The 12,914-nt window shown below is 38.9% G+C and overlaps 1 protein-coding gene across 1 annotated transcript in view; it reads left to right on the top strand.

The window, feature by feature from the left end:
• Nucleotides 1-12,914, top strand: part of LAMA3 (laminin subunit alpha 3) — a gene marked incomplete at its 5' end in the record, with an annotated part of 119,417 nt that overhangs the window by 16,594 nt on the left and 89,909 nt on the right. Inside the window, 6 exons of the mRNA XM_084260250.1 lie at nucleotides 2,313-2,430; nucleotides 3,022-3,140; nucleotides 4,641-4,811; nucleotides 7,024-7,121; nucleotides 8,608-8,723; nucleotides 12,419-12,537. Coding sequence (XP_084116376.1) covers nucleotides 2,313-2,430; nucleotides 3,022-3,140; nucleotides 4,641-4,811; nucleotides 7,024-7,121; nucleotides 8,608-8,723; nucleotides 12,419-12,537 — 741 coding nt within the window. The remainder of the gene's footprint in view (nucleotides 1-2,312; nucleotides 2,431-3,021; nucleotides 3,141-4,640; nucleotides 4,812-7,023; nucleotides 7,122-8,607; nucleotides 8,724-12,418; nucleotides 12,538-12,914) is intronic.

The following is a 12,914-nucleotide window of genomic DNA, read 5'->3' as shown; positions in this document are numbered from 1 at the left end:
AGCTTGTCCCACATTTCTTCATCAGTGTGGAAGCATGAGATAAGATTGGTTGTGCCAGCACTTTGAGTAGCATCTGAGTAAAAGAATACAACTGTCTGACAAGCTGAAGCAGGTGTCATCTGCTTTTTTGAAGAGCAGGTAGAAAGAAGGTTGTTGTAATAATTCCACAATGTTACTACGGGCAGTGAGGTCCTGGAGAAGGCAAAATCTTTTCTGTATGCTGCTTTTGTTTACTCTTGAGCTTTCTAAACCATTTATCTTGATTAAATCTGCATCAACACATGGAGCGTTAGCCATATTTGTTATACGCCTGTAAGGATGGGACTCCGGGAGAGCTTAAAACATAGGGGAAGCAAGACTATCAATGGATAGGTAGTTGCCTACCAAATGCAAACTTGGTTTGAACAGGGCAGTGTTGCCTAAAAGATTGAGCTGGCCAAAACCAAGAACATGCAGCATTATTTTTTTAGGATTTCAGGACTGTTATGCTTCTTGGGAGTATACCAGTCTTCACACTGAATGGCTGTACTGGATGACATGTAATGTCCATATGGCCAATGTCTGTACTCCAAAACTTGCCAGTCAAGTAGCAGAAATTACTTAGGCAATGAGTATCAGAAACTCAGGAAGAGCATATCTTGCCACAGTCCCCAAAGTATTCACCTATTTCTGACAACCACGGTAGAAACTTTCAGTCCATAATTGAAGAGAGTTACTCCACCTGTGCAGTCACTGTGCATGGTCATGAGTTCTGTCAACAGAATGGTGCCACCTACTTTGCTCGATACTGTTGCCTACTCTGTCATCTTCCATATGTAGATACTGTCTGGCTATTTGGGTACCTAATTCAGTAGCACATGCAGTGAAGTTGGTGCTTGTCAGGCTGCGTTAAGTAGGCAGGGTAAATTCCAACACTAACATGAGAATTAGTTTTTTTCCCCAGTTAAGTTTTCACCAACTTACATCAGCAACATCCAGCAAATATCAAGTTTCTAAGACAGGTTTCAAGGTACAGCACGTCGTGCAGCAATGCCTTGGTGTGTGTTGAACAGGCAGTTGCCCTGAATAGTTGTAGGTATTACATTGAATAAATGAACAACAAAGAAACTTCATTTTCTCTGCTGGAATGCGAGGTATTGTCATGAAAGCATGCTCCATGAAGTCCTTGAATTCCTCTCATTTCTCTGTGAGGTTTTTCTTTCTTCTGTAAATACTTTTGATACTCAGAAGCTGATGTCCGAAATAGATGTGTGAAGATTCGTGTAGCCATATGACTGCAATGCACCTGTAGCCATGGGATTGGCATGTGCACTACTGGTTAGAAACAAGTATTTCCAAGGTATCTGCTCCACGGTGTTGTTCACTATTTGCATTTGGCTCTTAGTGGCCCCAGCCAGTATGACAGCTGTTGCGTTGATCCTAGCTGGCAAGTGAATGGGCCAGACATGGCAACACATGCCAGTTTGTGGTTGGGACCTTGTATGCATTTGTGCTTTGGTGGCTAATAACTTAAGAATTAGTTCCAAAGTTATTACATTAGCAGTGTTTGAACAGTGATAAACTGCATGGGTGTATTTGATGTGAGGGCTCTGGCAGCTGTTCCTTGATAAACCATCGACTGGTAACTCCTTGCTTCCTCTGAAATAAAAATCCCTTGTGAGCAGATGGTTCTGAATTGAGGTTGTTAAGCATGAAATTCTGGTGCAGCTTCACTTGAATATTGACTGTCCCTAAGTATCAGGGATATTGCTTCTGTTACTTGGAAAGTCTGTCAAGTGGAAACAGTTTCTAGAAATATCCTTAAGGTGGGGGAATGGGTGACTTAGATAACTGTCAAATGCAACCAAAGGAGTCCCAGCATAAAAAGTGTGTGTGTTTTCTGCTACATCACTGAAACTTTCCTTGACCACAAGCACAATTCAGTGACTGGAATACAACACACAGACATACCAGGATGCTGCAAAAATATTTTAGTTCAATAATGTGTTGAGATTATAACTTTTCAAGGTTAAGTACTACACCCTTAACACACCCAAGCAATCAGTCACGTGCAGCCAGACCTGTTCTGAAATATGAGAGATGTCATTTTACACAGTTACATTGCAGCTTTCTTCATGTGTTGGAGCACGTTGGCTGGTGAGGTACCCAGCTGAGTATCTGGCCCATTAATTTAATGGGAATTAAACTGCAGAGGATAATCTTCTCACTTTACAGTAAAGAAAAGGTGTTTATTGGCATTAATTTTAGTATTGCAGTACTTTTTATAGAGTTCAAAAAGCTTCTCATAAGTTCTGTGTATATTCTATTACCAGCTCTTCCATGTTGCCTATATCCTTATCAAGTTTGCAAATTCTCCTCGTCCAGATCTCTGGATCTTAGAAAGATCAGTGGACTTTGGAAGAACTTACACTCCCTGGCAATATTTTGCTCGTGAGTATCAATCCTTGTGTTGCTACTCTTTTGTGGATAGGTTTCTTTAATCATTTGCCCAGTGGTAGGAAAAAGACCATGGGGCTGGATCTTTGGGGATTTCAACTGCATTGAAGACACTGAAGGTCAAATACATTTCTCTTGTCTTAGTTATCCACAGTGAATTAGTAATAAACATGTACCTAAAAATTCATATTTTGAAAATGTGACTCAGGACACCAATACTTTTCAGTCTGTTGGGAATTCTTGGTTTTTTGACTTCTGTTTTTTTTTCTGATACATCAGAACTGCAGTGTCCTTCATTCCACAGGACTCTGAAGTTCCTTGCAAAAATCAAAATTGAATACAAACTTAATGTAATGCAAATTTATGATTTTTTTTTATGATATGAGAAATATGCCATGCCTTGTCGGGCACCACTGAATTACTTAGGATGAGAAATTATTTGGGTTTAGGAATTTCTGTTCTTCTGCACCGAGTGGAGCAACCACTGTCATCATTCAATAACAGGGGATATTTATTTCTTAATTTAAATTTGAAAAACAGTGCTTATTTTCACATATAAAATGAATTTCATTCCCACTTGACTAGACTCCAAAGCAGATTGTTTGGACCGTTTTGGAAAGGACGCTAATCTCCCTGTGATGAGGGACAGCGATGTCCTTTGCACCACAGAGTATTCTCGCATCCTGCCTCTTGAAAATGGAGAGGTAAGTGCTTTTGGAAAAGTAATGTGTAATTCTGGAGGCAAACAACATCAGTTTCAGAAGTTTGCTGTTTCAGTATAAACCCAGAACATGAAGTAATTTTTCTTCTATGACTGCTTGAACCTACATTAATTAATCCATAACCAAACACTGAAGTAGCTGGTGAGATTCCCCATGGGAGCCACCGCTGTTGATTTTTATCACGTTGATTTAGGTACCACACTTTAGCCATATGCATTTGAAGAACTTGACTGCATTTTCTGAATACTTCCAGTGCACACAGCAGAACTTACTGCATCAGAATTCCTCGTGGGACCAAAGGCTGTAGAAACAGATATTTACCTTTCAAGAATAAGTAGCTATTTAGGAAAAGTATATATAAAATGTTGCATGTTAATAATGTGTTTTGAAGGTGTTACTTTGGATTTAGCTGTTGTTTCTTGCTAGGCAGAACTGTGGCTTGTGTTACTTGAATGAATACTGAACTCCTGGCTGTACAGATGGCTCCTGTGGACGTTCTGCTTCTATGCCTGATGTGGTTAAAATCCAAATCTGAACAGCTACGGAGTTATCCAGTGTTCTGAGCATCTGGAGTTGTGGTTACATATTAAAGTAGAATGTGTTTATTAACATAGCTGTAAAGTTTTCCTAATAAAATATTGTAAAGAGTAATTTCCACGGAAGAACACTGATGGTGCCATTCCCCTAGTACGTGCTCCATGACATTTCCTAAAGGAATTGTGCTGCAGCCAGAACTGTCACCATTCCAATGTTACATGCTTTGGAGCCATTTGAAGATAGGAATCTGTTTTCTGATAGGCTATAAGTAAATTAAGTTCTCATATTCAGTTGTGTACATGCACACTAGATTATTAATTTAATAGAGATTCACGAGTGCTAGGCTGCTGTCATCTGTTTCTTTAAAAAAGAAATTCCTGAAACCTTTGCTTTGAAAGTTGAATAAACCTGCTTTCATGTGAGGGGATTTTCTAAAGCAACACTCTGTCCTTTTTTCCAAAGGACCAATAATGTGCGCCCAGGCACTGGACCTGGTAACAATAAGATTTTCCAGTAATGTTTGTGCCTTAGCCCAAAAATAAATGTGCTTTGGGAAAGAGCCAAAACCTGATGGTTTTTATTCAGGCAAAACTCCCATTGACACTACCAACTGCTAATGTAACTATTTGCAACTACTCCTATTGTTTTTCCCTATTAAAACTTGTACTTTGTGTGTGTTGCACCCACTGTTTTCAAAACAGGTAGAGGCACTTATTTTCTGTTTGGCAATTTGCCATATGGGTAATGAGAATTCAGGAAGGTCCAAGACCAAGGGCACTGGCTTTCCCTGGGTTCAGTATGAAATGTGTAGTTGCTACTGCAGATATGCTGACAAACAATAGTAAGGTTTTTTTAATTCTTTTATTAATTTTGATCTGTGACACCAATGACCCTCGCAGTTGATATGTTTTAACAAAAAAAACCCCATTCTTACTTCTTTGTTAGGTTGTGGTATCTTTGGTAAATGGCCGCCCAGGAGCGAAAAACTTCACTTATTCCCCTAGTCTTCAAGAATTCACAAAAGCAACAAACATCCGCCTTCATTTTCTCAGAACTAATACACTTCTGGGACATTTGATATCAAAAGCTCAACGAGACCCAACTGTAACCCGTAGAGTAAGTACTGTTTTCATTGAGATATACTCAACAATGATCTGAATGTTTTAAGCTTGCAGCATCCTAACAATCAAAATTTATTGTGACCCACCATTAAATCCCTGTATTTTCTCCAGGTTCATTTCAGGCCAGACGGTAACTGGGTCAGCACAGATTTGTGGAGGGGAAATTATGATTAATGGTTTTGTAACAGACCATCTTCTTTCCCTGTTTTTGAATATGGAAGGAAGTTGGGTGTATCACGGAAGCTATAAGAAGCCAGTTCTCTAAACTATCTTATGCAGAGCTGAGGAACTTGAACTCTTCAGCTTTTTTTTGACACTACTTTCCCTTTTTTATTCTAATAAAGATTTTCAGGAAACAGTACCTGAGTTTCTGAAGCAGGAGCAATCAAAGGGTATACTCAAAAGTTTCTATTATCTAACAAAATTTTTGAGCTGCTTAGGTGTTTTCAGTGCAGTTCGGGCTATCCAAAAGCTTGAAATCCAAAGTCCCACTCCCATTCAGTGGGGAAATGTAAGAAAATTCTGCTCCCTCAAGGGAACACTGCATAGAAATTCATATACTCTAGAGAGATTGCAGACTTCATATTGTATTATTATTTTTAACTTTTTCATTTAAAATGAAGATTTGGTAACAATTGGAGGAAACTCTGGGGTGAGGCACTGCACATGTGAGGGTTTCTGTAATGAAAAACATAAAACTGTTCCAGTTATTTGATAACACTTCCATTAAGTATCTTTACTGTCCTAAGTAAATTTTAAGATGTTGCTCACAGGCAGATGTAAATGCTGTATTTAGTTTACTTGGCAAGCAGCACAGCTTTAGTGTAAGAAACTTCTGATGTTATCATAGCCATGGGATGTAGGGTAGATGAATAATATGTTGAGTGTTTTACTAAATTGTTAAAAGAGAGCACGAGTTTTCATTGTAGAGACCTTCCAAATCTAGGAAAGAGTTAATATTCTTAAGAAAAATCTTTGTGCTAAACTTACTATAGAAACAGATGAAAAACAGACGAGTTCTGCTCTCCTATCCAAGTAACTGCCTGGCTTCCTCTGTTAATGGTTTATGTCTAAAGCATGGCAGTTTAGCCTATTAATTGTTTTGTCCTATTACTAATTTGACTGACTTACTACTGACCAGTTTAGTAAAGCGTAACTCTGCAAAGCTGTATGGAACTACAGACTGGGTTGTTAAGACTCTTATATCAAAAACTTATCTGTCAAGTATGTTGGCAAGAGTCACAGTGATCATTTCTAGCTGTCTTCATAACACTGAAAGTTTTACTTGAAAGTTTTTCCTTGAAAGTTTTACTTAATAGTAGGAAAATGGTATGCACAGTTAGAAATGAATGTTTGTGTTTGAAGAGAGGTAGTTCAGAAGGCAACTTATACAAGTCTGTATATCCCACCTACTGTTCTTCACCTGCCTGGATCAAAGAGAGCTAGTTGGAAAAAAACTCTACCTTGGGGAAGCGTCTTATCTGTGCCAGCCAACTTCACCTACATAAAAGCAAGGATTGCATATGCACCCAAAATGAATCACAGACTGGTTGGGCTTAGAAGGGATCTCTGGAGGTCCTCTGGTCCAACCCCTTCTGCTTAAGCAGGGCCACCTAGTCTCAGTTGCCCAGGACCACATGCAGATGTTTTTTGAGTATTCCCAAGGACAGAGTCTCCACAAACTCCCTGGACAACCTGTGCCAGTGCTCAGTCACCCTCAAAAGTGTTTCCTGCTGTTCAGAGGGAACCTCCTGTGCTTCAGTTTGTGTCCATTGCCTCTGGGCCTGTCACAGGGCACCACTGAGAAGAGCCTGGCATCATCCTCTTTGCACCATCCCTTCAAGTATTTATAGATATTGACAAGTTTTCCCCTGAGCCTTCTCTTTTCCAGGCTGAGTGATCCTAGCTCTCTCAGCCTTCCCTCACAGGTGAGATGCTCCAGTCCCTCATTATCTTTGGGACCCTTTGCTGGACTTTCTTCAGTATGCTTGTGTTTCTCTTGTACTGAGCAGCTCAGAACTGTGCACAACTCTCCAGGCATGGCCTCATCAGGACAGTGGTTTGGCCATTGGCTACCTGACTGTGGTCTTTGTTGAAGTCCTGCCTTCAAAATTCTGATAAGCAGCACTTAATGATCTGGTGTTGATATTTCTGCTGTAATAGAAGTAAGGAAAGTTCTACACGTATTTCTTGTGCTTGTTCCATAGTATTACTACAGTATAAAGGACATCAGTATTGGTGGTCGATGTGTTTGCCATGGCCATGCTGAAGTTTGTAATGCAAAGAGTGCTGAAAACCAATACCAGTAAGTAAATTGAGAATAATGTTAATTCAATATGAAACAACCCCCAAAACTAAGAATGTTTTTAAATTACATTTTTTAATTATAGAATGATACAGTCTTACAGGGATTTTTAATTATATTTGAAAAACATAATGACTCTGCTAATGATTGACAAGAAAATATGTCAAGAGCTATTTTATGTGAAATATAACAATACAAAATTCTAGTTAGATTTTTATTTTTAATCGAAATAAGAGTTTGAGAGATTTAATACTTTTTTAGGAACCTGCAGATCTTTTTGGAAAACATGGGTTAATATCACCTTCCAACAGCAGGAATTAGAAATCTGACTGAAGAACAAAGTTAGTGAACTTCCTGGAGATACTGTGCATTATAAACAAGCTCAGCCAAGAGTGACTTTCAATGACTTTCAATCATTACTAGAAAAAGTAAAACCAGAAATTGAACAAAGTATTCCCTTTTCCTGTGAAATTCCCTTTCCCACTGAGGTTTATGATCTCCATGTTGATTTCACAAGGAAGTTAAGTCAGGCCCCTTGGCTTATCTGCTATGGGGAAGTGACTGAATAATTAGGCTCTCTGAGACATATTTTAAATACCTGGTTTAAACCTGCTGTTGCACTTGCCCATGATGAGATCAAAACACTTTTTTATCAGAACAATGTAGTATTTTCAGTTGTGTTTTAATGAAGAGTAAGTGGGCACATATGGGCCTCATTTCCAGATGTCTAATCTAGAGAAAAGGAAGTACAGAAGATGTAAAATCTACAGGAATAGGATGGTTAGGATTGAAAACTGCATTGTCCCTTGGTTATTAGACTACACAGATAAGAGAGGAACTCTGGAAAAGGCCTCACCAGTCTCAAGGTCTCTTTGTTCCTACTGGGATTTAGTTACTATGCATAATACCAAGACCTAGCCCTAGTCACCAAGACAGCCTGCCCTCTAAGTAGGCTACTCAGCTAAAGCAAAATAAATATGAACTTCGTTTTCCTGATGAATAGTGTGCACTATTTTAACAATAACAAAAAGAAGTTATGATGTTGATTTATTAAAAACACTAATAAAATTATTGTAAACAAAACATAATGAAAAAATGACGAAGGCGTGCATATAAAGGTGATAAATATCTTGGTTTACTGTAGGTCAACTAGCTTGAGCCTTAGAATAAAGCTAAAATAGGACACAGCCCAAACTGTTATATATCATCTTGATTTAATATTCTAGAGTAAAGTTTCATAATCCAGTCTACTGAATCCAATTAAAAATGTTCCGTATAAGTAATTTGTGTTTATAAACTCACAATCCCATGATTAAAGTGATCAATCATGAAGACTTTAAGGAAAGTTCCAAAGTATTCTGGTATTACTGATTGACCTCTTTACACCTGAGTCCTTTTCACACTATATGTGTCTTTGATGGAAATAAAATGAATAAAAAAAGTTTAAATCCAGCTTCAGTAGAATAAGAGGCTTTCATTTCTGTAGGTTTCAGTGTGAATGTCAGCATAACACTTGTGGGAAAACCTGTGATCGTTGCTGCCCCGGATATAATCAGAAACAGTGGCAACCTGCAACAGCTGGGAGCACAAATCTGTGTGAACGTGAGTAGCCTAAAAGATGCTAGATTAAATTGAGGAACGTTGACAAGTGAACCATTGTATGACTGTAAGTGTAGCCATAGCACATGTGTTCACAGAAGAACCACTAGCAAATATAATTGTATTCTGTGCTAGTGGAACTAGCACACTGCATGTTCTAACACCTATTTTCTTTACTTTCAATACACCACAGAGACCCAATAGCAGCCTTCCAGTACCTTAAGGGACCCACAGAAAAGCTGGAGAGGGACTGTTTGCAAGGGCATGTAGTGATAGGATGAGGGGCAATGATTTTAAACTAGAGCAGGGTAGGTTTAGATTAGACATTAGGCAGAAGGTCTTTACTATGAGGGTGGTAAGTCACTGGCACAGGTTGCCTGGAGAGGTGGTGGAGGCCCCATCCCTGGAGACATTCAAGGTCAGGCTCGATGAAGCTCTGAGCAATCTGATGTAGTTAAGGGTGTCCCTACTTCATGCAGGAGGATTGGACTAGATGACCTTTTAAAGGTCCCTTCTAATCTAACATACTCTATGATTGACCTCTCTCCTTCCTCCCCTGTGTTTCATTCTTTTGTTAAAGAAAATGACAGCACAGACCCCCTTTTGATGGAGGGGTGCATACTGTCACACCTGGGTGTTCTGCATCTTTCTGGCCAGAAACCAGTGAGTGTGGTACTGACAGTGTTCCCATCTCTGCGGATGTCCCCTTCTGACCACATGTGTTGGCAGCCTGCAGTTTCCTTTGTGCCTATTTTTTTTAACTCATCTGCCATTCCTGAGAGTAGTGTAGCCAGTGGGTACAAACCGTTAACAGGGGAATCTTAATTGAAAACCAAAGAGATGTACCTGTATAATTAGTTTAAGAAATAAAGAGATGGCTCGTTTAATCAAAACTGCAGTATAAGACTGAGTGTTGGGTGGGAGCTGGGGGAAAATGATTAAAATGTTTGATAGGAGATGGGCATGTTGGGACACAATTTGAAACCTCACTTAAATTCTTAAACTCCTTGAAAGGAAAATGTTTTCTGCCGAGAGATAGACAAAGAGCATAAATAATGTCATGATTTTAAAAGAAAGCTTATAGAAGCTTATTATCATCTACAAGTTTCTGAGCCAAAACGACTTTGCTTCTAACTATCTCTAAAAAAAAATTACCCTTTTAGTATGGATTGCTCCTAGCAGTTTGAGGTGATTTGTTGAAAGTGTTTGGCAGGTGCAGACCTCTTTTCCTGGCAGCCAGTAGTGAAGGGATTAAAGCAACCTCATTAAGCCCCCCAGAAGCCTGAGGTCTCTTGAGCAAACCTGATTGAAATAGGTTGGTGGGAGCTTGTATGGATAAGCCCAACCTCTTGCTATGAGTTTCTCAGTACTGTATGGGTCAGCATATGGCCCAAAGTGGTAAGATGCCTGGTGATGTAGAAAGATTTTTTTTATTCCCCTATGAGAGAAAATGCTCTTACTGCAATCAGACCAAGGAATTTCCCATTGCTATTAGAAGACATACTTGGGTGGTGTAGCTCACAGACGGTTTGGCCCTAGAGGCAAGGAGATTTTATTTACATTGTAAACATTGTAAATATATATATATTAATGTTCTCTTCTTTCCTTTTCTGACTTAGTATCTTGAACCAGCATCTCATTTGTGTAATGTTTTATTTTCTCGAAGAACTATTTGAATAAACCCCCAAAAGATCCCCACAGGCTAGCACAGTCTGGCCAGGGAACTCAGTCTCAACCTGTCTGGTCCTGTCAGCAGACTATAAGGGAACCTGGTGATAGGCCACCACCTCAGCTGTTTTCTTGGTATTTTCAAGAGAAGATTTCCTTGTCTAAAGCTGTTCAGCTGTAAAGATGTCAAAGAGATACAGGGAATGATCCAGTTTCCTTTCTCTTGTCTGTTTGATCATATAGCAAGACATGGAGAAGCAGTTGTGCTCCCAGTTTTGCCAGGTACTTGGAATAGAGTTTTTAAGGATTACTTCCCATACACTTCCCTCATCATGAAGCAGGTAGGGCCAAGGCCTTTAGGTTCTGTTTTGAGAAGCCTTCCAGAGTATCTTATCCCCTAGTCCAGGTGAAAGAAAGATTTCCCTAAACATCAAGAATTTATAAAGTCAAAATGTCAGGAATTTCCTGGAATGATTTCCCCTGTAATTAAAAGCTCACCTAGCATCCAGATGCTTGGGGAAGCCTTTTTTGCTTCCTGCAATCTTTCAAAAAAATTCCTGCTGTTCCTCTCCAGCAAGAGAAGATTGGATCAGAATAAAAAAAAAAAGCCATAGGATGAATTTGTCACAAAGGTGCAGTCCTGCCCTCTGATTTATTCTGTTTGCCTGCTACTATGGTTGGTTCCTACTCAGATTTATATTATAGTTCGGGAAGATTTCAGTGAAGGCGGGCGAAGCTTTACATGACCAATGAGAAGAGATCTGTTTTAACTAAGATGGGAAAATTATGAGATACACATAACTGATTTCTAAGAAATTAGATAAATTATTTTCTTGGTAAATCCATAAATTTTTTTCACCTTTTACTCAAACTATATTTTCAGGAACTCTTCAAAATGTGGGGGTGTATTTCAGGTTACCTCTCTTCTGTCTTTGGGCTGACTCTGAGATTTATATTGCTAGACCTTTTTGCCAAAGGTAAAACAGCAAAGGCTTTTTGGGGTCTGGATCTCTCATGTCAGTGTAAGGAGATTAGTGAAGCCAGCTGATGCACATATAAGGCCATAAGTGGATATATCAATGGATACATCTCAAGATGTTTTTAACTGGTGAGCTTCCTAGACTGAGCCATATGTGAGGCCGACGTGCCTGCATGCAAAGCCTCACAAGTATCTCTCTCTCAGTCTCTACTGAGCAGTGCAGTATATTAACATCTCTTAGAAGAGTGAAAAGTATAACAGAACATGTATGTAGAGATGGAGTCAGAGCCACTTTGATTTCAGTTGTTACCTTTATCTGGCTTAAGAGAAGGGAAAAATAAAGGGAAGGCACAAACCACCCAAAGTCAAATGTGTCGCAGTTGGAACTATAAGCAACCAGACACTGGAGAAAAGAATTATTTCAGTCTCCTAATTATTTTATGTATAATAATAATAATATTGAAGTTGTACTTAATGAATGAACTTGTACTTAAAACCTCTCCATTCAGAAGACAGCAGCTAGGAAAATATACAGTCAAGTTTGCTGGTATAACTCTCTTTACCACTCAGTATGAGAGTTCTTTGCTGTAGGTATTTTTATTCAAATGTGTATATCTTCTCTGCAATTATTTATTTTAAATAATGGCTTAGTACACACAGTTTCAACCCAGATGTATTTTTAGACATGGAAAAATAGAATAAACATTTGAACATGGTTTTGTAATTTTTAAAAACTGCTGAGACCATTCCTCTGGAGTTTCCTAGTTCTGCATTTATGCATAAATATATTGTTTTGAGATGGTACAACCCTTGCCTTCTCTAATAATCCTAGCAGTGTAAGTTCTCCTCATGTCTAGATGATCTTGGCATGTTTTTGGTGTGAAAATCCAGTTGTTATTAGGGAAATAGGTTTATTTGAGCATCCTCCAATATGACTGAGTGTATGTATACATAAAAAAAACCCAAATCTGCTTTTTCAGCTCTGCTACATTGCTGAGTGTAGTTATAACTGCATTATAACAAAAGCTGATGTGGAGTATTACTTTTTCAGCCTGCAATTGCCATGGACATGCCACTGATTGCTACTATGATGCTGAGGTTGATCAGCGTCGAGAAAGCTTAAACATCCATGGGCATTATGAAGGTGGAGGAGTCTGCATTGACTGCCAGGTAAGAAGGTAGTTTTGGTCAGTTTAAATAAATGACGTTTGAAGAAGGGCTATTGGAGTGGGACAGTGCCCACTCCAATGGTTTGGAGTCTGACTAGTCTAGATAGCTCCATTTTTCTGGGGCTGTTACTTGCACTCAAAGCAGGGAAAAAGGTGTCTGAAAATAATTTACATTGTACAACATTGCTTGTTAATGCATAAAAGACACATGTAAATTGTATTTATGCCCAGTCCTGTGTGACTCAAATACAGACAGTGCAACAACTAAACGAACTACAAAAATTCCCTTTCCTGTTATTACAAACTCTGCCATTTCCCTGCTTAACAGAAGGAAGTAAAATTAACCAAATGAAATTCCGGTGCAGTCCAGCTGGTTCC

The sequence above is a fragment of the Gallinula chloropus genome (assembly GCF_964237585.1).
Source record: "Gallinula chloropus genome assembly, chromosome: 2".
In the NCBI taxonomy this organism is placed as follows: domain Eukaryota; kingdom Metazoa; phylum Chordata; class Aves; order Gruiformes; family Rallidae; genus Gallinula; species Gallinula chloropus.
This window is presented reverse-complemented; position numbering and strand designations above follow the sequence as displayed.